The following is a 26685-nucleotide window of genomic DNA, read 5'->3' as shown; positions in this document are numbered from 1 at the left end:
AACATTCAGGGTGGACACAGAGGCATAATACGTAAAATAAACGTTTATAGATACATATATAAATATGTAAACGTATATAGTTAAAGTACCACTGTGGAAAAAGAAAAGATAGGTTCGAACAAAGTCGAACAGTTTCAAAAATGGCGACCAAGATTCGTGGTAGCTATTCATGGTCAGCAGTAACGAAACCATTATTAGCAATATCACAAGGATCATTCGATAAAAATGATATCTTGGAATTGGCAAAAAGCATTGTTATACGGTAAGACTCGTAACGTTTTTAAATTAAAACGATTTAGGTACAAGAAATTATTTTGATTATAATCTCCGGAGTGAGAGAGAGAAAGAGAGAGAGTGAGAGAGTGAGAGGGTCGTATGTTTCCAATGACAACCCTGAAAAATATTTTATTTTTTTAGTTATTAATTTTAATCGTTTATTCATATAGTTTTATTTATCTTTGTTATAATTTTTAGCGAATATGACTTCCTCTGTAAAGGAGAGCTGTATGATACCTTTTATACATCTGTGGCAATTCTTGCAGCAGATTATTTCTGTAGTTGCATCAATACATGTAAGTTTTGAATCTTTGTTTTGTCTTTGTAAGGAACAGTTTTCTAACGAATTGTATATATTTCTTAACTAATTCTTTGTGGTTTTATAGTTTCCAAAAGTCAAATATCTATAGTTTGTCAAGCATGTAGAGTTCTGCTTCTTCGTCTTATGGATAAATTATCTCATCATCAAGTTCAGTTAGGAAATGGGACACCTACTGTCTTAAGTACAAAACAACTACTGCTTCCAATTCTTGCACTTTGTACTGGACAATCTTTACTTTCATCTACTGAAGAAGCAGCCTTGATTGCTATGATAAAAAATTCTGACATACCACATGACATTAAATCACAGTTATCCCCAGAAGCTGAAAAGGATACTTCTCAATCATCTAAAGATTCTGAACGAATACAATGTGATTTATCCGGCAGTATTCTAGAACAATTGACTATGCCATTACAAGGTTCTACAATATCAATGCCTGTTGTTGTTGAAAATTCTAATGAGAGTGCAACGAAAACTACGAATGACAGTGTTGTTAATGATGTTCATTCAGACATAAAGGTATCTTCTATGACTCAGTTTATATGTAACATATACATATATCTATGATTAATGACAAAGGTAATATATTCATTCTAAAAATTTAATTTTTATTTTGCAGACAACATTTGTTACAAGTAACATAAATATTCTTCGAAATATGGATGTAGGAGACACGCTGTTAGATATGTGTTTAAATCTTCCTCACTTGTCATGTTATACTCGCAAATATCAAGCATATTTACATAAAAAAAGTTTCACTTTACCCGTGAATGCCTCTGACGCACATGCTATACGTCATAATTTACATTCTGTGTCGAACGATATTAATATCGTTCACAACGTAATATCTCTGTCTTTCTTAGAACCATTAACTCCAAGTAAATTAGAAAAATTATCGTTACTGACCATGTCTTGTTTATATTGCTCGATTGTATACGCGACTGCATCAAGTATTGTCGGAATAACGAATGCTGTGTCACCGAAGTGTAGTACAAATACCTCTGCTGGAACGCAAACCGCTTCAAGTATTAAAACTGCAGAAGAGGAGTATGATACTCTGGCGATTACCGTTGTTGAAAAAAGCCTCGAAATATTTGGTTTAGTCTCAAACGTAATTAAAAATAGCACACGCGCCGGAGGTCATGTAAGAAATTATTTTCACTCAATGCAAAAATTGGTTTGTTCATGTAACAGTGCAAATAATTTGATTATTTATAATAGATTCTGCAAAATCATCTATTAATCGGAGTATGGTTATTGGTGGCTGGTTTACAAGCTCAACTTACAGTGAGTGGTTTAAGTGCGACGGATAAGGGGAAAGAGGAAAAGGGTAAATCACCTAGTAAAGTACGTGATGGAACAATTCGCGTCAATCTTATGAAAATGTAAGATATTGAACTTTTATACTTTCTACTACTTTAATGATTGATTAGAATCGAAAAGTAATTGAAAATTCTTGTATTTCAGACAACAAGGTTTTGGAGTACTTTCAGTCGCTTTAGCTTCTCATGCGCTTACATTAATGAGTGCTCTGTTAGAAGATGTTTCGATCGAAGCAATTGCCGATTCTTCTACTCCGCCAGAACCCGCTCCATTGGATATACTTTCCACTGCTACCGCGCTTCAAAGGGCGGTTACTTTTCTACAAGCTGTACCACTTAATCATCTATTATTTTACTTAGCCACTATAAGTTACAGAAGGGTCAGTCTGTAGTAATAACGCACATCAACTTGTTTTTGATTAATACAGTATTTTTATTAACGCCTGCTCAATCAATTTATGTTGTAGGCGTGTACCTTGAAGAGAATACAAAAACATCCATTTGAAGGCGATGCTTTAAGTCAATCTGATTCTACTACTTACTATGAAGATTTACTAAGTTGTTCAGATAATTCTACTGATGAAGGTAAAAGAATATTTATTGTGCAATACACAAAATCGAAATTATATTACTTTTTTTTCGTAATCATAACGAAAATAAATAAAAAAGGAAAAGAAAAACGAATTATACTTTTGGCAATATCTTTATGTATTTAAATACAGAGTTGTTCATTGGATCATATAAAAAGAACCTAAATATTTTTCTATTCTATTATTTCACTACATTATTAAGAGATATAAAATAATAGTCAATAAATTTCATATATATATATATATATATATATATATATATAGTATAATACAATATATTAAGAGAAAAATTAAAAAATTATATATATAAAGTGTACATTTGCCATGTGTATATTTCACGTGATACATATTTTAAGTACATAATTTTAAAGTTGTTGTTTTTATAATTTTATCATTTACATAAGCAGATGATTAACGGTGTAAATGCGTCTTCTCGCTATACAGAAAAAACTGTTATGTCGATAGAGGAGGACAGCGAACCTATTTTGGGCTTATGGTTTGAGGAAACAATTGCCCCATCTGATGGATCACCGGCGAATGGTACAAAAGAACCCAACAATGAAACCAACGCTGAACGAACTGTAACTACTATTGTTCCTGATAATCGTGAACCTCATGGAGTAAGTGAATTCATTTTTCATTTTGCAAAAATCAGTAAGAGATATTAGAGTAATTAGTTTCATTCTCAATTACAGTATATATCATTGGCTACTAAAATTTTTCAATTCATGAATCAACATTTGATTGGCAATAGAAGTTCATATGTTCGCGAATATGTGGTAAATGGCTTAGTTGAACAACAGATGGTTATATTAGCGGCAATAATTAGAGATTTAGATCATGAGACTGCTAGGACAGAGACTGGTAGGTATTTATGTATTTGTTTAATAATCATACAGTGTTTACACATTCATATGATTAGTACTGCTACAAAGCATGCATTCCATTTTAGGCACTATATCGGTATTCTACGGTGCCACACTGGGTGCTATGTATTCTGAATTTTCTCAAGCTTTGAGTCTTTACACGCATAATTTACTTGTTCAAAATACGTTGAGCGAAAGTTTACAAAACACCCTTCTCCAGCATTTAGGTGTAAATCCATGGTCTGGGACAGAAAGTACAACTCCATGTACTTGGCCCCTTCAAGTCTATCCGAGAACATTAAGTGTGTTGGCACAGGTGTGGTTTTATTACATATCGGGCGTATGATTTCATGTAATCTTATAACTTTCACTAATTATAGGCATTGTCAATGATAGGTTCTTTTACTAAAACCTCGAGCAGAGAAAGAAGCAGCTTGTATAAGCATATGGCATCGTTTGATTACAACTATAGTAGAAAACGTATGCAATCCACCCTCTACATTTGAGGCAGAAAACGAAGGTAAGAAGGAACGATGCGTGTTTTTATACACGTGTAATATATAAGCAATAATAAGTATATACACAGGTAATATTACTCAAACCCAATCTATATGGTGTTTTGTATTTTGCTTGTTTCTGTTTTGTTTTCTTAATTGAATAGAAATATCTTTCTTTCCTTTTACTGAAACACGTTTTATTAATACAAGGTGAATTAAATCATAAACTTTTTTACATTTTGCCTGGCAGAACATATAACATTTTTTATATCAATATTTGCAGATTTGAACGTGGAACACGCTCAACTAGTTTTGATTTTATTCCACTCTCTTAATTTCATGCAAAAGAAATCGGTACTACTTGTAACCGGTAGCGGTGCTGTGCGTTGTAGCGAAGCTGTTAAAACTCCAATGAAAGATTCTCAGTTACTGCATCTGTCACGATTATTGTTACTACTTGAATACATGATGAAACATCTTTATGATGCTCCACCCGCATTACTTGAACAAGTAAGTAAACTTATTCTGGTGATTTGAATATTATTACTATAAAAAGCATTTAGTATTATTTCCCGTTTTTCATAATTCTCATCTCATTCTTCATTTTCATTTTCATATTATATATTTTCATTTATATCATTATGTTCTTTAACGGGATTACAAAGAGTACACGTTATTAATATTGCGTTAGATAACGTGAATGCGTAAAATGCGAAAATAATGACGTGTTTGTTATATATGAGCAAAACGCGACAAGATACCAGGGCCACCAAATTGAAAGATACATTTGAGTGGTAGTAAAAATCTTGTACATTTCCATCATGAGCTAAGTATGAGATGTTCATATATGAATTTATTAATAATTTATAAATTGTACGATTAACACATAGGTTCGATGGAATCTATTTTCTGCGACGAGTTTAGTTTGTGATGCAAAAGATGGTAATAAACAAACGGCTCGTATTTTTACGCCATGGACAGTAATTGAAGACAATTATCGTAAAATTGGTAATCAAGATGAATTCTCAATGAAGCCTCGGTTTTACAATCTTTCTACTACAGATTTCAATAATCAGGATACTCCAAAATTGGATGGGGTGGTTGGTATATTATGGTTTATTGATAAATTGCTACAAAACAATTCTTCGTTAAGTTTCTAATTCTATTTATAATATAATTTTTAATTGCATGTATATTGTATGTATGTTTATAGGCTTGTAATTTCATACTGGGTGCACCAGATAAAATGAAATATCCTCTTTTGGTTGATGCATTAATAGATATTTTGAACGTACTGAATCAAGCTGATATGCAAAAGAGGACTAGTAGTGATGGTAAAGATAAATCGCCCACTTTCATAGGATTATGTGCGATTCGTTATTGTTTTTCCATATGTTGGCGGTAAGTAATACACGATATATTTTTTTAAGGGAATGTCATACTCAAACTTACTGACAGTTAACAATTGTTAACAGATTATTGCTAATGTTACCACCATCTACTCTATATATGGATAAACTGGCTCTTGGTGAGGAAATTCCTGCTGGGCCAATGTTATTATATTCTTTAATTTGGGGACCTAGAGCCGCATGCAAAACTTTTACCAGTTGGATGAATGTAATGTTTGATTTTAATCATATTTTATCATAATATCTATAATTTTATTATAATAATCATAAATTAAGATTAAATCAATTAAGTGAAATTGCTATGTTATCGGAATATTTAATTAAATTTATAAAATTGTTATTTCTACTAACAGGATTGTCTAATCAGACAAGGAATGTATGCGCAATATGCGAGAAATCTTTTGAAAACGGTATCATCTACTGTAAACTCCCTCAAATATGATGTTACCGTCGCAAAAAATTGCATTACGGCATTGAAACCAGAAACTAACTATAACAATAAAATAATACCGAAAAATGCGTTACCTAAACTTAGCTCATTGTGTATTTTGGCTGCAGTTATTGGCAAATTACAAATTCTTTTTTACGAAAATCTATCGAAGAGTCAAAATGAAACTATCGAGAGTTCGAAGTAAGTTAAAGTGATTATATTCTCTGACGATACACCTGTTGAACCTATATTTGTTACACCTTTTTCTTTATTTAATTTCAAGTATTATTGGCCCGTCTTAAACTCAAATTTATTCTTTGTACAGAAACACACAAAGTTCAGAATCCGGAACTACGAATGCAAATAAAATGATGATCAGTATATTACCACATGTTCTCTCATTAACAGAATCGATTCTATACTCGTGTCGATCAAATATATTGCACGAGATGCTCGAATCTTTCGAAGTAGATGGTAAATACGGTCCTCGAGATTATTCTATACTTGACGATATCATTGCAATGGCAAGTGCAAATTGGTCAACTGAAGCGTCCTTGATCTCGTTTTTACCAAATTCTGTAAAATCTGTCATAGATAAATGGAAATCTATCAGTGTTGTCCATATTCCTTGGAACACTTATACGAATGACGTTATACCAGCGGAGAGTTACATTCTGGCTACTGTGTGTCAACATATCAGCTCACTTTCTGAATATCCGACGTTTTCTATTAATCCGTCTTTGAAAAAGTTGTTGCGCAATTTAGTTACATTTATAGTAGAATATGTAACTCCTACAACAGCACCAGAAAACACGGACGTGCATAATCAAGCATTGGATATTCTTATTGCACTATCTATGGATGCTCGCACAGATTATCTTCAAGATATGACTAACAAGGCTTTGACAAAACTGCTAGGCGATAGCGATAGTGAAGCACGACAACTACGAGAACATCTTTTTGTATTGCACCGTACATATAATTTGATAATCGAATATACGAATGACACCCAAGATCCCGTCAATATTACCGTTAATGAAAAAATCATGAAACGATGTATTAAATATTGGGAACAACTATTAGAAAAACCGGTCGGATGCAAAGCATTAGATTTATTCTTTGCACCAAACACCAATCGATCCCTTGTTTCTGTATTGTTATCTATAACATCTTCACAATCTTCACAACAATTTGCCACCCACGTTTTAAGATTTTTCAACACATTGTTCAAAACAGCTGAGAAAGGCAGTGACGGGTCATTAGAACGTCTTTGCGGATCCGTATCGAATTTAGCTCATGTAGAGCCAGAAAAGTTGCAAATATGGTTGAAACAAATTATTTTAGGAGCAACGAGTATTTCTCCAAATGCATCGTTGACAAACGTACAAACACCAACGATGGTAACTACAAATGCGTTGGTTGCCGTTGCTAATACAACCGAAGATGCCCCGAAATCGGACGAGGTTGCTAATGTACCGAATAATGAACAAGATCGATGGTTAATTTCGCTATCAAACGATTCAGCTAGCAATAACCAATCGACAAGTATCACTGATGATCAACAACAGCAACAACAACAGCTTCAACAGCAACATTCGATGCATGAAAATAGTCGGCTTTTACGAGCGCTTACAAATTATATAGTTAAAGAGAAAAGCAGCGTCGATGAAGGTGTACCTGTTACGATTCTTCGAGCCCTCATACCATTAGCTTATCACATTCTTTCTCCAACGATTGAAGGCAACGGATTCTCCGATTTAATGAACGTTATGTCCACATTAGCCGACGCTGGTTCCGAGAAAGGACACACTTTACTATTTAAAGCCGCAATCGAATGGATTGAACTTTGCAAGGAACAATTGATGAATAAAGATCTTCAAAGTTTGGATAAACCGTTACCATTCGTCGAAGCTGGCTGTTGTATACTGAATTATGTAGCAGATGTAGTAAGTGCGATTTGTCCTCAATTAATGCAATCACAAGATCGAGCAACTAGTCCACCATGGGAAGGTGCTACTCCAGTTAATGATGTGAATGATAGCGATTGGATAGACGATATTCCACACGAAGATGAAGATAGTGCGGCTGACGATTCTGATGACGACAGTCTTTGTAACAAGTTATGTACGTTCACCATCACGCTAAAGGAGTTCATGAATCAACATTGGTATCACTGTCATACCTGCAACATGGTAAACGGAGTTGGAGTCTGCACAGTATGTGCTCGCGTTTGTCATCGCGGACATGATGTTACCTATGCGAAATATGGAAATTTCTTTTGTGACTGCGGTGCAAAAAATGACGGTTTTTGTCAAGCTTTAACTAAACGAAGTCCTCAATCATCGGAACATCAGACCAACACATCTGCTGTCGGTTCTGGAAATATAGCTGCATCGACCAGCATTTCGACCGGCGTTGCTAGTACAAGTTACGGGAATACGCTTGGTACGTCTGTTGAGAATCGAGATCTATTCCTCACAAGCAGTTTACGACGAAGAACTTCGAGCCCTTTATATTTGTCTGACAAACAAGAGAGACAAGGACGCGACAAACAGAGACATGCGTATTTGGCTAAACAATTAGGTAATTATTTTCGCTTGTACTCATTTTTTGTTCGATCGGACAATTCTTTTATTTGCTTTGAATTCTCATTAACCTGGTTGATAACTCATTGAACAGAAACATCGAAGGATTGGATACAAGGTTGTCTTTGGAAAAGTGGTTTGGTATCGTCGTTGGTAGATCTGACACGTGCTTTACTACCGGCAGTAGATGCATCGTGTAGAAAAAACTCAGCAATTGGTTGTCATGCACGCGCTCAAATGGCACTTAAACAATTACACACGGTGGATAAAAAGTTTGAATATACCGATCAGTTAATGGTATGTGCGTTCGTTTTCTGGCAATGGCAAAGGATTCATTGTCTATAACGGTGGAATTAACAAAATTACATTATTGTGTGATGTTAATTTCAGCTTCCCACATTGGGATCCCAAGAAGGAGCATTTGAAAATGTTCGAATGAATTACTCGGGAGAACAAGGACAAACTATTAGACAATTGTTATCTGCACATATGATACGTCGCGTTGCAATGTGTTGTCTATCGTCCCCACATGGTAAAAGACAACATTTGGGTGAGTGATTTTGTATCCGTATCTTCGCATTTTATTTCGATCTTTCATGTATCGCTTGATGATGTATGTATTGATTCATTTATTTTACTATAATTCGTGTATAACATACATATTCTTTTCTTTTTTATAGCGGTCTCACACGAGAAAGGAAAAATAACAGTGTTACAATTGGGCGCATTGTTGAAACAACCTGATTCGTCGAAGAGAAAATTAACATTAACGAGACTTGCTTCTGCTCCGGTACCCTTTACCGTATTATCTGTAACTGGAAACCAATGGAATGAAGATTTCTTAGCAGTCTGTGGTTTTAAAGATTGTCACGTATTAACTTTTAATACTTCTGGAACCGTGTCAGATCATTTAGTTCTGTATCCTCAATTGGAAACTGGCAATTTTATTATAAAAGCAATTTGGCTGCCTGGATCTCAAACTCAACTTGCTCTGGTCACCGTAGACTTCGTAAAGATTTATGATCTTGGAAAAGACGCTCTTTGTCCTCAATATTATTTTTTAGTGCCTACCGGAAAGATAAGAGATTGTACATTTATGCATGCAGAGGATGGTATATTTTATTTGTTGATAATATCTTCGGCCGGTTATATTTATGGTCAAGCGATGGATGAGGTAAGCTCAGCAAAGTACGGACCTTTCTATGTAACGAATACTCTCGACGTGTATCATCCAGAAATAAGAGATAATGGCCAAGTTGGCGGTGGAGGTGTGTCGATTTATTATTCGCATGCTTTACAATTACTCTTCTTCAGTTACGCATGTGGTAAAAGTTTCATAGCACCTCTTAAATACATGGAAACTGATGTAACAACTGTTTTTCAAATTAATCTTACTGGTAACAAAAGTTCGAATGGGAACAAATCAAACAACAATCAACCACAACCATTATGTCAATGGAGTGAAGTACCCAATCATCCTGGATTGATCTGCTCAATTTTAGAAACGAGTAATAATCCTGTAATATTAATGATTAAACCTGATACAATAATGATTCAAGAAATTAAAGCTATTCCTGCTAAGGCTAAAATAATGGACATGGTTGTCATAAGACATCCGAGTTCAAACGCCGAGCATCGCACGACTTTAATTCTATTATGTGAAGACGGAAGTTTGAGAATTTATATGGCTGGAATGGAACAAACTGGCTATTGGATGTCTCCTACTGTTCAACCAGTAGGTACGATGGCCACGGTTAAGCCGGCTCGAAAAAAGAAAACCATCAAAACGGGAAAACCAACAGGATCCGTCACTTTTCCTATTGACTTTTTCGAACATTGTCAAGTGATGAATGATGTGGAATTCGGTGGTAATGACTTGCTACAAATTTACAACGTTGCCCAAATTAAACATAGGCTCAATACAACTGGAATGTATGTTGTTTCTACAAAAGCAATGGGATTCATTGTTGAAGTTACTAATAATGACGCTGTTTTGGTTATGACGGGAATTCGAGTATTACTCGGAAATCAAGACGTTCAAAGAGCACCAGTTTACATTGAGGTAAATCTAATTCGATCTTCAACTTTACTCAATGCTTCATTTGTATATATATATGTCGGAGATGAAAGAACACCGGAGTCTGTAATTGAACAATTGTAGTTATTCAATCCGATTGTAATTGTTCGAGAGTTGTGATAATGAGCTTGGGCTCGAGGCGACAGTCAGTCGCCAAACGTAGCCGCGGTCACGGGATGAACGCTTTGTCTAACAAAGGTATGGAGTAATTCTATAGCTCTCCTTAAAAGAAATATTCGTGGCGACACGCGACAGTAAACATTCCAACGGTTTCTGTCCCGTGGCTCGCCACACGCAGACCCTATTCTTCGAGTAAGATGATTGCCAGATGTCGATGCGTCTCCGCAGTACATGTTCGGCTAGCTCGAGGGCCCGTTATAAATCTTAAGATTTAGTCAACTAAAGTCCTTCAAACAGACAAACAGTCTTTGTCCCAACTACGGGAAAATAGGGGAGACCTATTTTTCAACGAGCGGCGTCTCCCACTAGCAACTTTCCCTCGAGGGCGGCTAGCATCTTTTTCTAACCACCGATATGGAGATTGACCAATTAGCAGCAACGCCAATTTCCCTAACTTTCTGAACAAAGGCTTTTCTCGACGAATCCGATGATCTCGTGTCCTTAGACACACCCCATTATAGTTTTCCTCTGTGGGATCATCGGGACGGGAAAGGCATTCTCGCTCGCGATCTCACTGATGAAAGGAGTAACCCTTTACGACTAGTGAATATTACGCATCCGACTTAGATTTTGTGAGTGCGTTCATCTATCATCCCGTCGACCGCGGATTCGTTATTGAACCTAGGATCATTGTCATTAGTTTCTCGAGTACCTAACTACCACGGTTACTTGTCCGGTTCTATAATAATCGTATTTGCACTAGTCAATGTCTTCTCTATTGCATAACGACAACGTGTAACCCAAACGAAGATTCGTTTCACGCCCCTAACCCTAATTCTAATGTAAACCCGACATATATAAAATACTCTGTTTACAGGTGTTTGGTAGAAGTATTCGCACAACTTTAAGTAGAAGCCGTTGGTTTGACATACCTTTAACTCGAGAGGAAAGTCTTCAGGCTGATAAAAAATTAACTATTACATTTGGACCGTCTCAAGATCCTGAAGGTGTCATTATGGTGGATTGTATTAAGATGTATGTAAAAACCTGTAACGACAAAGTATTGTTATGATAAATTAATTTTCATTCATCACTTGTTTCTTGTTTTCTCTTTTTCTCGACTTTATTAATGTTTTTACATTTAGATATGGTAAGACGAAAGACGCATTTGGCTGGCCTGAAGAAATAGAAGATGTTCCGACAGGTCAATCAACGTCTGCACCAGTCACCACGATAAATAGCGAGACAGATAGTGCCTTATCTGCACCTACATCTTTGTCCTCCGTTGATAGGTATCTATACAATAATAATTAAAAATATATACATATATATACAATTTCTATTTTAATGTACATACATCTGTTAATTATGTACAATGAAATCTTTTATCGTTGCATAATGCTTTAGCACAGCAAAGGACAATTCCCTTGATATTGATAGGTAAGGAAAACTTGAAGTAATTAATCATTTATGGATTAATTAAAGTAAGAAAAACTTTCGAATTAGATACATATATATATATAAAATTTCATATAAAATACACTATATACTATATAGAATATTACAGAAAACTTCCTATGAAAAATGATATTATTTGAAGTATATTAATTTTAGGATGATCGCAGGTATGTTAGAAGTTTTGGAATTATCTTTCAATGTACCCTCTAATGACGAGAACAAGTTACCACTGAAAGCAACAACTATCGAGGTAGCATCGCAACTGCTCATATTACCGACTCCCCCACCTGTACAAATGCATACAACCGCGCTTTTAGCCGCTTTACATTCATCCAAACAAGCATATCATTTTCACAAGGTGAGTTTCACTAAATATAAATATGTCTTTTATTATTATTATTATTATTGCTGTCATTGTGATTGTTACTATTATTTAGGATCATGTATTGCTATCACATGTATTGGAATCGTTGAAATCTATGAGAGAACTTGAGGACACTCGTGACATAGATGCAGAAAACTTTTATAGGCTGGTACTTATAGTTCGGAGTATATCCATATCACGACCACAAAATCTTGCCAAGTTTACCGATCAATACACGAACAAACCAATAGATGAAACCAATGGTAAAATTATTATCACTGATTAAGAGAAAGCTACTTAGTCCATTTGTGCAATAATTAATAAATGTTACATTTTGCTTCTGGATTTAGTACCAATTTTTGAAAACGATCGACAAAGTATTAGCCAATCTCGTAAAAGCGCTGATGAAAGTCAACAACATTTAGTAGTACAACTTATGGAAATGCTGTGGTCTTTGCATATGGCTTATCCAAAAAATATGGCCCTTGCACCGGTTGTAGTCCCAGGATTAACTCATGCCGAAGGAACGATTCATGCCATTGTCGAAATAATACACGCATTTACGACATGTGATGTGGAAAAGAATATTCCCTTAGCTGCTAAATTATATTTACAATTATTACTATCATCTGATACGACCATCAGTTTCACTGTTAAACAGGCAATAATCCGCGTACTTCGACCAAGGTACAAAAGAAGAAGAGTTTATATACCAAGTCCCCCAAATTGTAGCACACCAGGTAAAGGAAATAGCGAGATGTCATATGTGTAAATATAAATAGTTTTGATCATTATTCTAATTAAGTTTATTCTAATTAAGGAACGGCTGCGGATACAGAAGAAAAGCCAACAACATCATCTGTGCCATCTCATCGAGAATTGCCAACAACCACACCAACAGCGTCGACAACAGATCGAGAAACAGAACAACATTTAGATATAGAATCAATAGGGTCGTCAGTGGTTGATCCCTTAGCAGTTATGTTAGTAGCAGATAATAATCAAGATTCATCTACTCCTACAACTAGTGCGGTATCCACTACTACAAGTAGAAACTCAGCTGGTGGCACTAGTGGTGCTGGTACCAGTAGCAGTAGTAGTAGTGGACCGATAGCAAGGGGGGCGGTAAATCCTTTGGAAACGTTGCTCGGTTCAGGAAGTTTCCCACAGATATTAGACGTACCACCAGATACCGACGACGAAACCATGGTGGAATTGGCAATCGCACTTAGTTTACAAGATCATGAAAGTGGAAATGCTGATTTGCAAGTATTACAACAAGGATTCCAACAAAGTCTTTCGAACTTACAAGGATTGGAAAACCTTCAAAATTTAAATGGACCAGCATTGGAAAGTTTACAAGTATTAGCAGCGCAAGGTTTGGTTCAAGTTCAAAATACAAATTCGGTAAGAATTGAAATTTCAAGTGAATATGTTTAAGAGAAAAAGGAAAAAGAATTTCAGTGGAATTTCAGTCAAATCTAATTTTTTACCAGTGAACTTTCTTCCCTTCCCAGGGTCAAGAAGGTGGAGGTCACTACTCTGACACGACTGCTTCTGCTGGAGGCTCAGATGACGAGGGATCAACTGCAGCTACAGATGGCAGTACGCTGCGTACATCTCCGGCAGAACAAGTGAGTTACTGTACGGTTTTCTCAACCATCGACAGCAAGTTGAGACTGTGTTTGTCGTGTTTACTTTCAATGCTGTTTACTCTCGTAGCTGTTTGTTTATTGGTAATGAGCAATGCAAAGAAGAAGAGAAACAGTGAGAGAGGGCGGAGGGAGGGAGATTATTTTATCGTAGATGGTAGTGTAATGTTTGGGATATATTTTATGTTAGGGTGGTAGTGGTGGTAGCAAGGGTAGCGAGAGCGGTGGAAGCGAGAGCGGAGGAAGTGCTGTAGACAGCATGACGGGGGAGCATAATGTATCGGGAAGGAGCTCCGCGTACGGAGACAATGGTCCCGATTCTATACCTCCGATTGGAGGAATTGGAGTCAACCAAGCACCACGTTCCGAAACTAATTCCGTGGGTGTCCCCGCGGCTTTCACCGTAAGTGCTTCCGTCACTGCGTTCGTCGTTGGCGTTACTGTTTTTCATCGTTACTCTGTATTCAGTATATTATGACTATGATTATGTGGTGAACAACAAATACTTGTTTCTGATCTTTTCCCAAGTGTCGCCTGCGTTTCATTCATCTTGTTCGTCCATTCGCCCCTCCCCAATATACATTCGTCCGTTCGTTGTTCGTGCAACTTTTTTTTTAACGGTAGACTCTCGATATGACAGACGCGTTTGTATTTAAAGTTGGTTCACTTTCAGTTTCAATTCCAGTTCCAGTCTCAGTGTTAGTTTCAATTTCGATATTAGTTTTAGTTTCAGTTTTAGTATTCAGTTCTCCAACACACACCTTCGTACTCGCGCATCGCGTCTCGAAACACCCTTTACAGGTTGTATTTTTCAATTACTGTTATATCTACATTAAGATATGGTATGTTCAAAACGAAAGTCTACCGTAGGTAATTCGCATTCTCCCTCTTTTCTTCTTTCCTCTCATTATATTGATGCTCTTTACTGCTCTGTAACAGAAATGAGCTATGGATGAATTGCCGTTATACAATAGAATTACTTTTTTTGACAGGTCACTGAGCAAGAAGAAGGTACAGAACAAGAACACGCCACGGAACAAGAAAATGACACAAGCTGCGAAACTACTGCAAAACTGCATACAATACGATTACTATTGCTCGATAAGCTTATGCGGTTCGTCCCAAATTTAACGAACGTATCCGGTGTTTTGACTGTTCCATTTATGCAGGTTTGCTTATTTTTCTGCATATTTTGGCCAAGTCCTTTGATATGTATAATTTCTTTATTAAACTTAATGCAAGATATTCTTTAGGTTTTATTAATGTTAACTGCCGATTTAGACGGGCAAGAAGAGAAAGATAAAACTTGTGTTGAAAGACTACTTCGAATATTGGTAACAGAATTAGAAATGGATAAACCGGATACAAATAATATATGGCAGCGTACTAACAAGCGAGAAGTTCATTTGGTTATTATGCGGTTACTAAGTGAGTGATTTAATGATGAAAGCACATTGATCTGTTTATCTTTAATCATAACATAAATTAAAAATTTGTTTATCTATTACAGGCGTTTTAATGTCTCGCTCGAAACATACTGCTAAAACACAAGCGGAAAGTTCAAATTTTATTTCTCAAATGGCAGCCTCGATACTCAGCAAAGCTGGAGTAATTGATTATTGTTCGACATTACTAAAAGCATTATTAGAATATTGGAAAACGTATGATATCAATAAACATCTATATGGAAATATATGACATAATGAACACATCCAGCATGTACTGATCTATATGCGTCTTTTCCTTCTTCTATAGAACATCAACCGAAGAAAGCGATACTATACTTGGTGGTCAATTGCTTAAAGAACATCTTACAACCTCACTACCTGACATGTCACCGCTCTTTTTGCGACAACATGTTAAGGGACATGCTGGTGATATATTTGAACCTTATCCGCAATTATTAACGGAAATGGTGTTACGATTACCCTATCAAGTATACAAATATGCTGAAAGCAATTCAACACAGTCAGCTTTTGAACAACCTTGGTATTTTTATCTCTGCGAGTATATGATGTCTTATCAAGCACCACTCGTTAGAAGACAAGTACGCAAATTACTACTCTTTATTTGTGGTAATAAAGAAAAGTACAGACAATTACGTGACTTGCATGCTCTAATCTCGCATATTCAGGTAAGTTGACTTTGCTGTTGGGATTTTTATTATATTATATGTGTGAGTTACTCATGCAGTACTACATTGCACTTATCACACCTTTTAGTCAGTCCAACAATGCTGCACTGCTGGTGGATTCGATCCTCTTCAATCGCGTCCACATTCCATCAATTTACCATATGACTCATTAGTAGATTTAATCGAACACCTGAAATGCTGTGTTGAAATTGCCACAAGTCGCACAGGAAATTGGCAGCGATTCTGTTTAAAACAGAATACAGTACTCTCTTATTTGCTTACTGTATCAACGTTGTTGGATGAAGGCGTTAGTCCCACAGTATTGCAACTTTTGCAGTGTGCTATATGTTCAAGCAATAAATCGAAAGAAACGAAAGATACTAAAACGAAAGTAAGCGATGATATCATGTCTAGTCTCATTTTTTAAAAAAGAATTATTATAGAAAAGGAAATAGGTTATTCTTTTGCTTTACTAGGAACCGAAATCTGGGACTGTAGTAACTTCAAAAGAAAGGCGAGAACGAGAAAAATCAGAAGATTCGGATACGGAAGCTAAATTCGAGGAAGCTCAATGCTTGGCATTAGTCGAACAAATTCAGAAGCAAGTTTCTCCAAACCTGTTGACGAAATTTATTCAAACATTTTTACTCGAAACGAACAATACAAATGTTCGTTGGCAAGCACATTCTTTGATACTGGCTATTTATAAGTAAGCAAATTTAAATTTTTTATGTAACCTTCACATTCTTTAATTTTCTTTTCTTTCCTATTTGTTCTTTCTTTTTTCTTCCATTTTTTCTTCTTTGTTTTTCTAAATCTAATTGTATTTCAATTGTACACTACGCAGAAATTCTGGTCCAGCAGATCAAGAAGTTCTACTAGACTTACTGTGGCGTTTATGGCCTTTGTTGCCAGCTTATGGTCGGAAAGCGGCACAATTCGTCGATTTGCTTGGTTACTTTTCCCTAAAAACCCAGCATGCAAGTAAAAAGATGCACACGTATATGGAGCAGGCAGTTGCAGTGCTACGCGCACAGAATCAGTTACTCGCACGTCACCCGAATGCGAATCTGTATGCGAATCTTGCTCAATTTGTCGAATTGGATGGATATTATTTGGAAAGTGAGCCTTGTTTGGTATGCAATAATCCCGAGGTATCAATGTCAACAATCAAGCTTTCCTCGATTAAAGTTGACTCGAAATTCACCACAACCACACAGATTGTAAAACTAGTCGGTAGTTATACGATAAGTCGCATAACTCTTCGCATAGGCGACCTGAAGAGAACAAAAATGGTGCGTACGATTAACATATATTATAACAATAGATCGGTTCAAGCGGTAGTCGAGCTGAAAAATAAACCCGCCATGTGGCATAAAGCTAAAAAGATAACGCTGGCTCAAGGACAAACAGAAATCAAAATGGAATTCCCGTTACCGATTGTTGCCTGCAATTTGATGATCGAATATGCAGATTTTTACGAGGATATACAGGCTTCTTCGGAGACCTTACAGTGTCCACGATGTTCCGCAAACGTGCCTGCGAATCCCGGTGTTTGCGGTAATTGCGGAGAAAATGTATTCCAATGTCACAAGTGCAGAGCTATCAACTATGATGAGAAGGACCCGTTTTTATGCCATGCTTGTGGTTTCTGTAAATACGCCAAGTTCGATTATACACTTACTGGAAGGCCCTGTTGCGCAGTTGATCCTATCGAAAGCGATGATGATCGAAAAAAAACGGTAGCGACGATTAACACTTTGCTCGAGAAGGCTGACAGAGTGTACAAAACTCTGATTTCAAACAAGCCAACGTTAGAAATGTTATTGATTAAAATATCAGAGCATCGATTGGACCGTGGTTTAGTGGAAGAAGGTGCAGCAGCGGCAGCGGCGGCAGCCGCTATCCAAGTATCAAGTGGCGGTACTCAAGTAAACAGAGCCATACAATTGCTTGCTCAAAGATACTGTGGCGAATGTAAAACTTCTTTCGAAGAATTGAGTAAAATTATACAAAGAGTTTTGGCTTGCCGACGAGAACTTGTAGCATATGATCGTCAACAGCGAGACCAAATTATTGCTGGTTGCTCGTCAAGTAATGATACAACATCGACGACGACGAGTAGTAATGCAGGCAAAGAAGAATCTTTGGCAACAATGACAACAACAACAGCAACGACAGCAACGACAGCGCCGACGATGATGACCGTTCCCCAATCGGCAACAATAACGGCATCAACGATACCACATCAACAGTTGCCTGCTGTCGGATGCGTGAATCCGCAAACAGTAGGTCGTTGTTATGGATGTGCGACCGCAGCTACGGAACATTGTCTGACTCTGTTACGTGCTCTTGCTACTAATCAGGTAGCTAAAGAGGTTCTATGTAAACAAGGATTAATACAGGAGCTGGTCGAGCATAATTTACGCAAAGGTACCGTGCAAATGCAGGAAGAAGTTCGACAATTGTTGTGTCTAGTTACCAGAGACAATGCGCAATCTACTAAAGAACTTTGCTCTTTGTTGACTGGTCGAATCACTCTGACGCTTCGTGGTCGCGTTATTACATCGGATTTATCGTTGGCTGTACGTCACGAAATGGCGCTACTAGCAGCTTTGATTCAGAAAGAGGACACCTGTTGGGAACAGAAACTGCGTTGCGTGATGCAGTTATTCTTGATGGCGTGTAAAGAATCGAAAAGTCCAGTCGTGATGGAAAGCATTATTTTGCCGTGTTTAAAGATATTGCAAGGATTGGTAAAACCAGAGCAACCAGTAGTCTCAAAAAAAGCTAAAGACAGGGGTGTGGAGTCGTTAGCAACCGTTCAACCAACTGAGGGTATTACCATCGACGTAAACAAATGGTTGGATGGTGACCCAAAGCACTCATATTCCGAATGGATTCGTCGTATGCCTGCCGCGAGGAAAATGGAACAACAATCTTCGAGCAAACCATTGAAGAAGGAAGAGATTCGAGCGCTCTATTTAATGGAGAAATACGGACATAGATGGCATAATCGGTACTTAAGAGGTGCGCAAGGTATCCAACCGCTAAAATTGGCTGATGGAGCCTGGTTAAAGGAGGTCTTGTTTAATCCAAGTTCGCGACTGGCGCGACAAGTTGCTTGTAATATGATAGAAAGCCTCTGTCAGGGAACGGAACGAAAGAAAGAAGTGCTCGTATTGCTTACATGTTATTTAGAGGAATTACGTACGGCCGGTGAGAGTAGTACAGAATTTCTGACATTGTACCAAAGTTTAATTAGACAGCCACCATGGAAGCAGTTCTTAGCAGTACGAGGAGTTATGACTTTACTCGCGGATTTATTAACGAGGGAAATCGAGGAGCTCCATCGACTGGAAGAGACGACGTTGACCAGTGATTTGGCACAAGGTTATTCATTGAAAATGCTTACCGAACTGATGGCAACATTCCTCGAACAAGAAAATATTAAACAACAATATAAAAGCCGTTTGGTAGGTGCTGTGCTCAATGGTTATCTTTCCCTAAGAAGATTGGTCGTTCAGCGAACAAGATTAATCGACGACACACAGAAAAAGTTATTGGAGCTCCTTGAAGAGATGACCACTGGAACCGAAGAAGAGACAAAAGCTTTCATGGCAATCTGCGTGGAAACGGTGCAAAAATATAGCGTCGAGGATGTGCGTACACCGGTATTCATCTTTGAAAGGCTTTGTTCCATCATTTACCCGGAGGAAAATGATGTCGGAGAATTTTATCTGACACTAGAGAAAGATTCGCAGCAAGAAGATTTTCTTCAAGGTAGAATGTTAGGAAATCCTTATAGCAGTTTAGAACCTGGCTTAGGACCACTTATGCGGGACGTGAAGAATAAAATTTGCCTAGATTGCGAATTGATCGCTCTCTTGGAGGATGATAATGGAATGGAGCTTTTAGTTAACAATAAAATAATCAGTCTTGATTTGCCTGTAAAGGAGGTCTACAAGAAGATCTGGGTACCAGAAGGCGGAGAATGCGATGCTATGCGCGTGGTATACCGAATGCGAGGATTGCTTGGAGACGCGACTGAAGAGTTTGTTGAAAGTTTAAATGCAAACAGCGAACAAGAGGTAAACAACGAAGAAGTCTATAAAATGGCGAACGTTTTAGCGGATTGCGGTGGTCTTCAAGTAATGGTAAACCGATTAGCGGCAATACAAAATGTAAATCGAGCTCGACCATTACTTCAGGTCCTTCTTAAACTGTTCCGACTCTCAGTCAAGGTGAAAAAAAATCAAGAAGTTTTAAGTAAATTGGGAGCGGTGATGGTGTTTTTGGACGTTCTACAACGTTGTCTTGCAACCGAATCTGAGAACTGGCAGGCAAAAATTACCGAACAGCTGTTGGAAATCATAGAAACGATCTTAACGCATGCATCATTATCTACGCTCGAAGCTTTTTCACGGACATCCAGTGGCCCGGAGCACATAAAAGCGCTTCTTTCTTGCGCTCAATCGACCGCGGTCAGGCAAAGCAATGTATTACCACAACTCGCACGTGTATTAGCCGCTTTGACATATGGAAATCGCGAGAAAATGGCCCTCCTCTGCGATTATTTCAAACCCGTGTTAGACTTTTACGAATTTGATCACGAACATACACCAGAGGATGAACAAAAGCTCGAGCTATTTTGCATTCTAACTCAAGCTATCGAACGAAACGCTATTGGGAACACTCTAAAAGATTACATCATAAGCATGGGGATTGTAAAAGATGCTTTCGAATATATAACCGTGCGGGCTCCTTGCCTTAAACCTACACTATTACGAACGGACAGCGATGAATTAAAGGATTATATATCAAAACCGGCACTCAAATATATCTTACGATTCTTAACTGGCCTAGCAACCGATCATGAACCAACACAGTTGGCAGTGTCACAGTTTACTATTAGTATAATACACAGATTGGAACAAGTATCTTCAGATGAACATGTCGGATCTCTAGCAGAGAATTTATTGGAAGCGTTATGCACGAACAAACGCGTTGCCGAATTAATCGAAAAGGCCCGGCAGCATACGCGTAGCGAGAAGAAACGTCTGGCAATGGCGATGAGAGAAAGACAGTTGGGTGCGTTAGGTATGCAAACTAACGACAAAGGTCAAGTGGTGGCTAGCGGAGCAATCCTTCAACAAATGGAAGACTTAGGTGATGAAACGGGATTGGTCTGCGTAATCTGTCGTGAAGGATACAAATTCAAGCCAAACATGGTAAGGATGAAATTTCGTTGAGAGACTAAGAGATCTCGAAAGAGCTATGTTTCTCTCTTATTAGCATGTATCAACTAAGGATTAATTAAGTTTTTGTAATTATTTTCGAGTTTCCTATTGATACTTACATACACTCATAGCTATTCGTTGTTATTTACTTAATTGGTTTTCAGGTTTTGGCTATTTATACCTTCTCGAAACGTTGCAACGTTGAGGAATTTGAAACGAAACAAAGGAAGACAGTAGGATATACTACCGTTACACATTTCAATGTTGTCCATGTAGACTGTCATATGTCTGCGGTAAGACTGGCACGCGGCAGGGATGAGTGGGAGAGTGCAGCGTTGCAGAATGCGAATACTAAGTGCAATGGACTTTTACCACTATGGGGTCCTCAAGTATTGGAATCTGCTTTTGCTAGTTGTTTAGCAAGACATAATACTTACCTGCAAGAGTGTACCAGCCATCGCGATATATCTTATCCATCCACTGTCCATGATTTAAAATTGCTACTGTTGCGATTCGCTCAAGAGAAGAGTTTTCATGAAGATAGTGGCGGAGGCGGTCCACAATCGAATATGCACTTGATCCCTTATTTAATTCACACAGCACTTTACGTAATCAACACGTACGTCGAATAGCAGCTTTATTTAATTTTACTTTCTATTTCTTCTCGCATGTGCTACATTTATTATTCATTAACATTTAAATCTCATGAATCATATATTTTTCTAGTACGCTAGCAGATACTCGGGCAGACAAAACGTTAGTTGGATATTTAGAAACGCTACCAGGTTCTAGTTGGCTTGAAAATTGTTACGAAGCAGAAGGACCATTTTACCAATGCACGATGTCTCTTTTGCTTCATACACCAGCTCGTTGGAAAACATACAGAATTGCTCATCTAAACAGATTAATTGTTCTTGCCCATCAGCGATATGTTTCACCATCGAGTCCAACAAAAACTATTGTCGACATTACCGTTAAGCATTACGCGGTATATAAAAGCGCCTTAATCTTCTTTGGTCTAGTCGATTGTATTTATGCCAATTTCTTCAAGGTACACTCTTCTTCTTTATTCAGTCTACATCTCCTTATTGATTATATAATGTTTTGAATAATCCTTTATTTAATCTTATCATCTTTTATTCATTTCATCGCAGAAAGTTAACGTATTGTCCGATAATCAGTGGCCATCAGTCTTGGCTGAATATATTAGACATAATGATGAAGCCATGTTAAAAGCCTCGGAACGTGTGTTAGCTACGTACCGCGATGAACTGTTACCTTGCACATCTTTCGAAGAATTTTGTGATGTTGTAGGTAAGTAAAAAAAGAAATGACATAAAGCCACATGATAGAAGAATTTCTGACCGTGTTTTATTTTGTGTAAGAAAAATTGCATTTTTCTAGTAAAAAAATTATTCATTTTTCATTTTTACTTAGCATTAATCAATATATCATGTCTATCATACCCAATGTATCTTATGTTTCGAACGATTCTTGATTGTTACTGTATAGACGAAAACAAATGTATTAAATACAAATAAATTTTTTTGATATTTGTTTTAGGTTTATTGGACGAAATAACGGATCCTACGTATATAAGTGATATTTTGAAGAAACTCGGTTAAAAAAAATTGGAAGAATGCTATGCTGTTGAAAGGAAATGCGCTCTTTTACATAAAAGTATAACGACTTTCTTCAAACTCTCGAGTTTCATCTTATTTTCAATGTTATTTTCTTTGCTCATACACATATGCGTGCACGTGCGCGCCTCTACACAAACACACTCTTATACATCTTACTAAGTTCCTTTCATTATCTCGGTCATTAATAAATGGAAATAATTCCAATTAATATACTCGCTCTGTAAATTGCGAGTTACTCGTTTGCTTTTTCGATAGACAAAAATCCAGTCAGTGTATCGCGTGTTGTAATTCAATTCCACAATTGTACGTTTAAAAAAAAAATATGCTTTAATAAAATAAGAAATATCGTATTATAATTTATACTTCGGCCTAGTAATATTTATTTATGCTGCATCCTGATTTGCAAATAAAGAGGTACAAACTGCACATTTCATCTCAGGTACGAAAAAATACATATTTATATTTTTTTCTTTTCGTCACTTTCTTTACATAAACATATTTTCGTTACAAGGATATCTTTATAATCTTTTTTTCATTCTTTTTCCTCTTTAGAATATTTAAAGAGGTTACATATAACCATTGCATTCTGTTCAAAATATTATACACATTGCTTTATTTTCTAGTGTCATATAAATAGAAAGGAGTACATATTCGCTTTACAAGTAAATTACATAGTTACAAACGTAAAGCTATCGGTTATACATAACGTCGAAATGATAAGAAAATTGTTCACTAAACACTGTTTACTCTTGGATTTGTTTCTTAACCGATGCATGACAATTTAGATTTATTGCGCTCATTCAATTATAATGGTAAACTTAATATCTAATTGTATAAAACCAAGTTCTATTTTCTACAATTATCCGAAAGATAGGCGCGAATTGTCTATTAAAATTATTAATTTCATTATGATTGAAAATTGAGTAAATGTAAAAATTTTAAAAAGTAAAGAAAAGAAAGATCGAATAAGATGTTTCTAAAAGATACAAACGCTCCTTGTAGAATTTTTAATAAAATCGTGAGTAACATACATATTCTATGTGTCACTTTTCCATAATTTGATAGTTTTATCGTTTTCAAGGGCGGCTGAAGCTATAATATTATCGGTCGGGTGACACGTAGTACATAGCACAACATCTAAAAATAAACAGATGTATTGATTTGTATATTATATATGAGGCCAATATTTCACCATAATGATATAAATCGAATCATCTCTATAATATAATCTATTATACCTGTGTGTCCCTGCAGTTTTTGAACAATCTCCTTCGTCTGCAAATTCCAAATGTACACCATATTGTCTTCTGAACCCGAAACAATCCACTGATGAACAAAAAAAATCAAAAATATAAAGATGAGTTAAACGACATTGATTTAATCATACCGAACGAATGCATTGTATACACGAACGTAATATAACCTACCTTTCCTCCTGTAACTGAAAAATTTGCGAAGATACAATATTTTTCATTTTTATGACCTGTATACGTTTTCAAACATTTTCCTTTGCTATAGTCCCAAAGCTTTAACGTATTGTCTAGTGTTGCTGCCAAAATATATTTTCCATTTGGTGAAAACTTTACAAAAGATACGGGAGGGTTATCATCGTCGATTAAAGTCTTCAAACACTGGCCAGATGCGGTATCCCAAATTCGACTATATAACAATCATGTCAATTGGTGTTATTCATATTTATTTATTTATTCTCTAACAAGCAGGTATTGACATTCAAAAAAAATATGCACACTTACCATAATCCGTCGTAACTACTAGATACAATTAATGATCCGTCCCTATTAAAATGAACTGCACTTACAGGATCCGAATGAGCGGGTAAAGTTTTCAAGCATTTTCCAGTTCTAACATCCCATATCCGAACACTTTCATCAAACTAATAATATTTATTATGTTAATATTGCATATATACTTACAGTCCAAGTCTTTGTCCATATAAACACACAAGCTATTTTTAATAAAGTTCCGAAATATTGTATAAAATACCATTTAACATCAACTATTTTTTTGTTTTGAATGCTCTTATTTAATCATAGTATCAAGTATTATCATAAATTTTTCTCCAATATATATTGAAACAAATTCTTTTTAATTCCATGTTAATTTAAGTATATATTATGACATGTTTCATTCTTGTATTATCATTGTGCTTATGTACTTAATTCAGAGACTTGCACGTAATTCTTAAAAAAAATCTCACATAAATGAATTTTTATACTTAAATACTTACAGAACCAGAAACTATTAAATTTGACTGTGGATTAAAATTGCAACAGAAAACATAATTACTATGGCCTTTTAAAGTTTTTAAGCACTTTCCCTGAAAATAAAAAGAACTATACATAACTAAGTTATTTACAATAAATATCTTACATTTATGTTAAAGTTCTAGACTTCATACAAATCTAAATTCATTTTAAATATAATTTCTTAAAGTAAAAGTAGTCAACTTACAGAACTCAATTCCCATATTTTCAAAGTTTTATCATCAGAAGCAGATACTAATAGTCTACTATCGCTAGACCATGCAACATCTGAAATACCAAGCTTATGGCCAGATATTGTTTTCTCAAATTTGCCATCATAGGAACCCCATATTTTAATTAATTTATCTGCAGCTACAAGCAAAAAATTAATTTTGTTTAGATAAACTTAGCAATTACAAAATTGATATTAGATTAGAAACATTTTTATTTACAAGAACTCGCAAGCCATTCCCCATTAGGACTGAATTTTACAGAAGAGACTGCTTTGGTATGGCCTGCCAAGGTATACTTCAGGGTATAATTCGGTTTCTACAAAAATCAACAAGCACACAGGAATTTTAACCATATTATTCACAAATAAAACAAGAAGAGAAATATTAATAAAAGTGGTTAGAAAGAGAGAGAAAGAGAGAGCAGAAATATTAGAGCACAAATTATTGAGTTTGCTCACCAACGTTGAGCTACTTTTAGTGCCACTGGCTGGAGTAGTTGGAGTATTATTGACAGACGTTTGATGCCCTGGTGATGGTCCAAGTGGCACCATTTTTCAACAAGTTTTGGAGAATATACTAACTTGTGAGATAAAAACTGGAGTATATATATAAACAAAGAACAGGATAAATTATATGGATAAACTCAAAATTTTTAGCACATTTATTACTCAATCCTCACATAAAAATCCAGAAGAAAATGCTTCTTCAATATTAAAGGAATAAATTTTTTCAAATTCCTTTATTTAATATAGCTATTAAAAATTACATTTTGGGTTCATGCCATATCCAAAATCGTTTAATAATGATACCTTTACATTTTTTTTTAAATCATTAATACACACGTGATCACGATGTAATTTCTTGTTGTTGACTATCACTATCTACCAAGTGTCGAATCGTAAAATTGCCTCTTATTCGTAAAACTTTTCAATTTCCGTTTGTATTTCTTTTATAATTCTTTTCACTTTTAATCTTCGTATTTATATCTTTTCATTTATACCTTAGTAAATAAAAACATTTGTTCAATCATGAGAAACTTTCTAATATACATACGCGTCCATAATATACATGACAAAAATAAAAAACAATAAGATTGTTGCCTACTCTCTATTTCTTAACACCTGATATTCTACATTAAGTTCAGGATTCATGAAACTCGAACACGAAATAACTTATCACGTGACAATCTTTATACCTCTATGG

At 36.0% G+C, this 26685-nt stretch overlaps 2 protein-coding genes across 5 annotated transcripts; one reads left to right on the top strand and one right to left on the bottom strand.

The window, feature by feature from the left end:
• Positions 1–100: 100 nt before the first annotated feature.
• LOC117208169 (E3 ubiquitin-protein ligase UBR4) lies at positions 101–23345 on the top strand. 4 transcript variants are annotated; one of them, XM_033449101.1, is made up of 40 exons: positions 101–262; positions 475–572; positions 663–1117; positions 1218–1742; positions 1820–1983; positions 2066–2300; positions 2388–2505; positions 2976–3130; positions 3206–3374; positions 3463–3692; positions 3773–3896; positions 4157–4383; positions 4764–4973; positions 5087–5274; positions 5349–5490; positions 5636–5913; positions 6038–8295; positions 8392–8594; positions 8688–8847; positions 8978–10359; positions 11372–11529; positions 11640–11786; positions 11902–11934; positions 12109–12310; positions 12390–12579; positions 12667–13056; positions 13137–13723; positions 13834–13950; positions 14159–14371; positions 14961–15137; positions 15222–15396; positions 15479–15629; positions 15724–16102; positions 16191–16493; positions 16579–16811; positions 16950–21333; positions 21507–21961; positions 22069–22393; positions 22497–22656; positions 22906–23345. In XM_033449101.1, exons 1-40 carry the CDS (start codon positions 141–143, stop codon positions 22965–22967), a joined length of 16284 nt encoding a protein of 5427 aa, XP_033304992.1. In that variant the 5' UTR covers positions 101–140; the 3' UTR covers positions 22968–23345. The 4 variants fall into 4 exon arrangements, with proteins under 4 accessions (XP_033304992.1, XP_033304991.1, XP_033304993.1 ...); XM_033449100.1 differs by having other exon boundaries at positions 2955–3130; XM_033449102.1 differs by lacking the exon at positions 11902–11934 and having other exon boundaries at positions 2955–3130.
• Positions 23346–23469: 124 nt separating this feature from the next.
• On the bottom strand, positions 23470–26670 carry LOC117208184 (protein will die slowly). The gene is made up of 9 exons (XM_033449146.1): positions 26325–26670; positions 25941–26058; positions 25702–25798; positions 25458–25621; positions 25234–25323; positions 24740–24879; positions 24413–24644; positions 24224–24311; positions 23470–24122 (listed from the first exon to the last, which is right to left on the bottom strand). Exons 2-9 carry the CDS (start codon positions 26031–26033, stop codon positions 24022–24024), a joined length of 1005 nt encoding a protein of 334 aa, XP_033305037.1. The 5' UTR covers positions 26034–26058; positions 26325–26670; the 3' UTR covers positions 23470–24021.
• Between the last annotated feature and the right edge of the window lie 15 nt (positions 26671–26685).

This window comes from Bombus bifarius, unplaced genomic scaffold (genome assembly GCF_011952205.1).
Source record: "Bombus bifarius isolate JDL3187 unplaced genomic scaffold, Bbif_JDL3187 scf7180000008056, whole genome shotgun sequence".
Taxonomy (NCBI): domain Eukaryota; kingdom Metazoa; phylum Arthropoda; class Insecta; order Hymenoptera; family Apidae; genus Bombus; species Bombus bifarius.
Note: the sequence above shows the minus strand (reverse complement) of the source record. Positions and strands in the feature narration are given on the sequence as shown.

Coding starts and splice junctions, on each gene's coding strand:
- LOC117208169 (XM_033449100.1), top strand. CDS start 141: ATGGCGACCAAGATTCGTGGTAGCTATTCATGGTCAGCAGTAACGAAA. Junction 11,530..11,639: donor ATGGTGGATTGTATTAAGAT/GTATGTAAAAAC, acceptor TTTTACATTTAG/ATATGGTAAGACGAAAGACG. Junction 16,494..16,578: donor CGAAAGATACTAAAACGAAA/GTAAGCGATGAT, acceptor TTGCTTTACTAG/GAACCGAAATCTGGGACTGT.
- LOC117208184 (XM_033449146.1), bottom strand. CDS start 26,033: ATGGTGCCACTTGGACCATCACCAGGGCATCAAACGTCTGTCAATAAT. Junction 25,622..25,701: donor GGAATGGCTTGCGAGTTCTT/GTAAATAAAAAT, acceptor TTTTGCTTGTAG/CTGCAGATAAATTAATTAAA. Junction 25,324..25,457: donor AAATATGGGAATTGAGTTCT/GTAAGTTGACTA, acceptor TTTTATTTTCAG/GGAAAGTGCTTAAAAACTTT.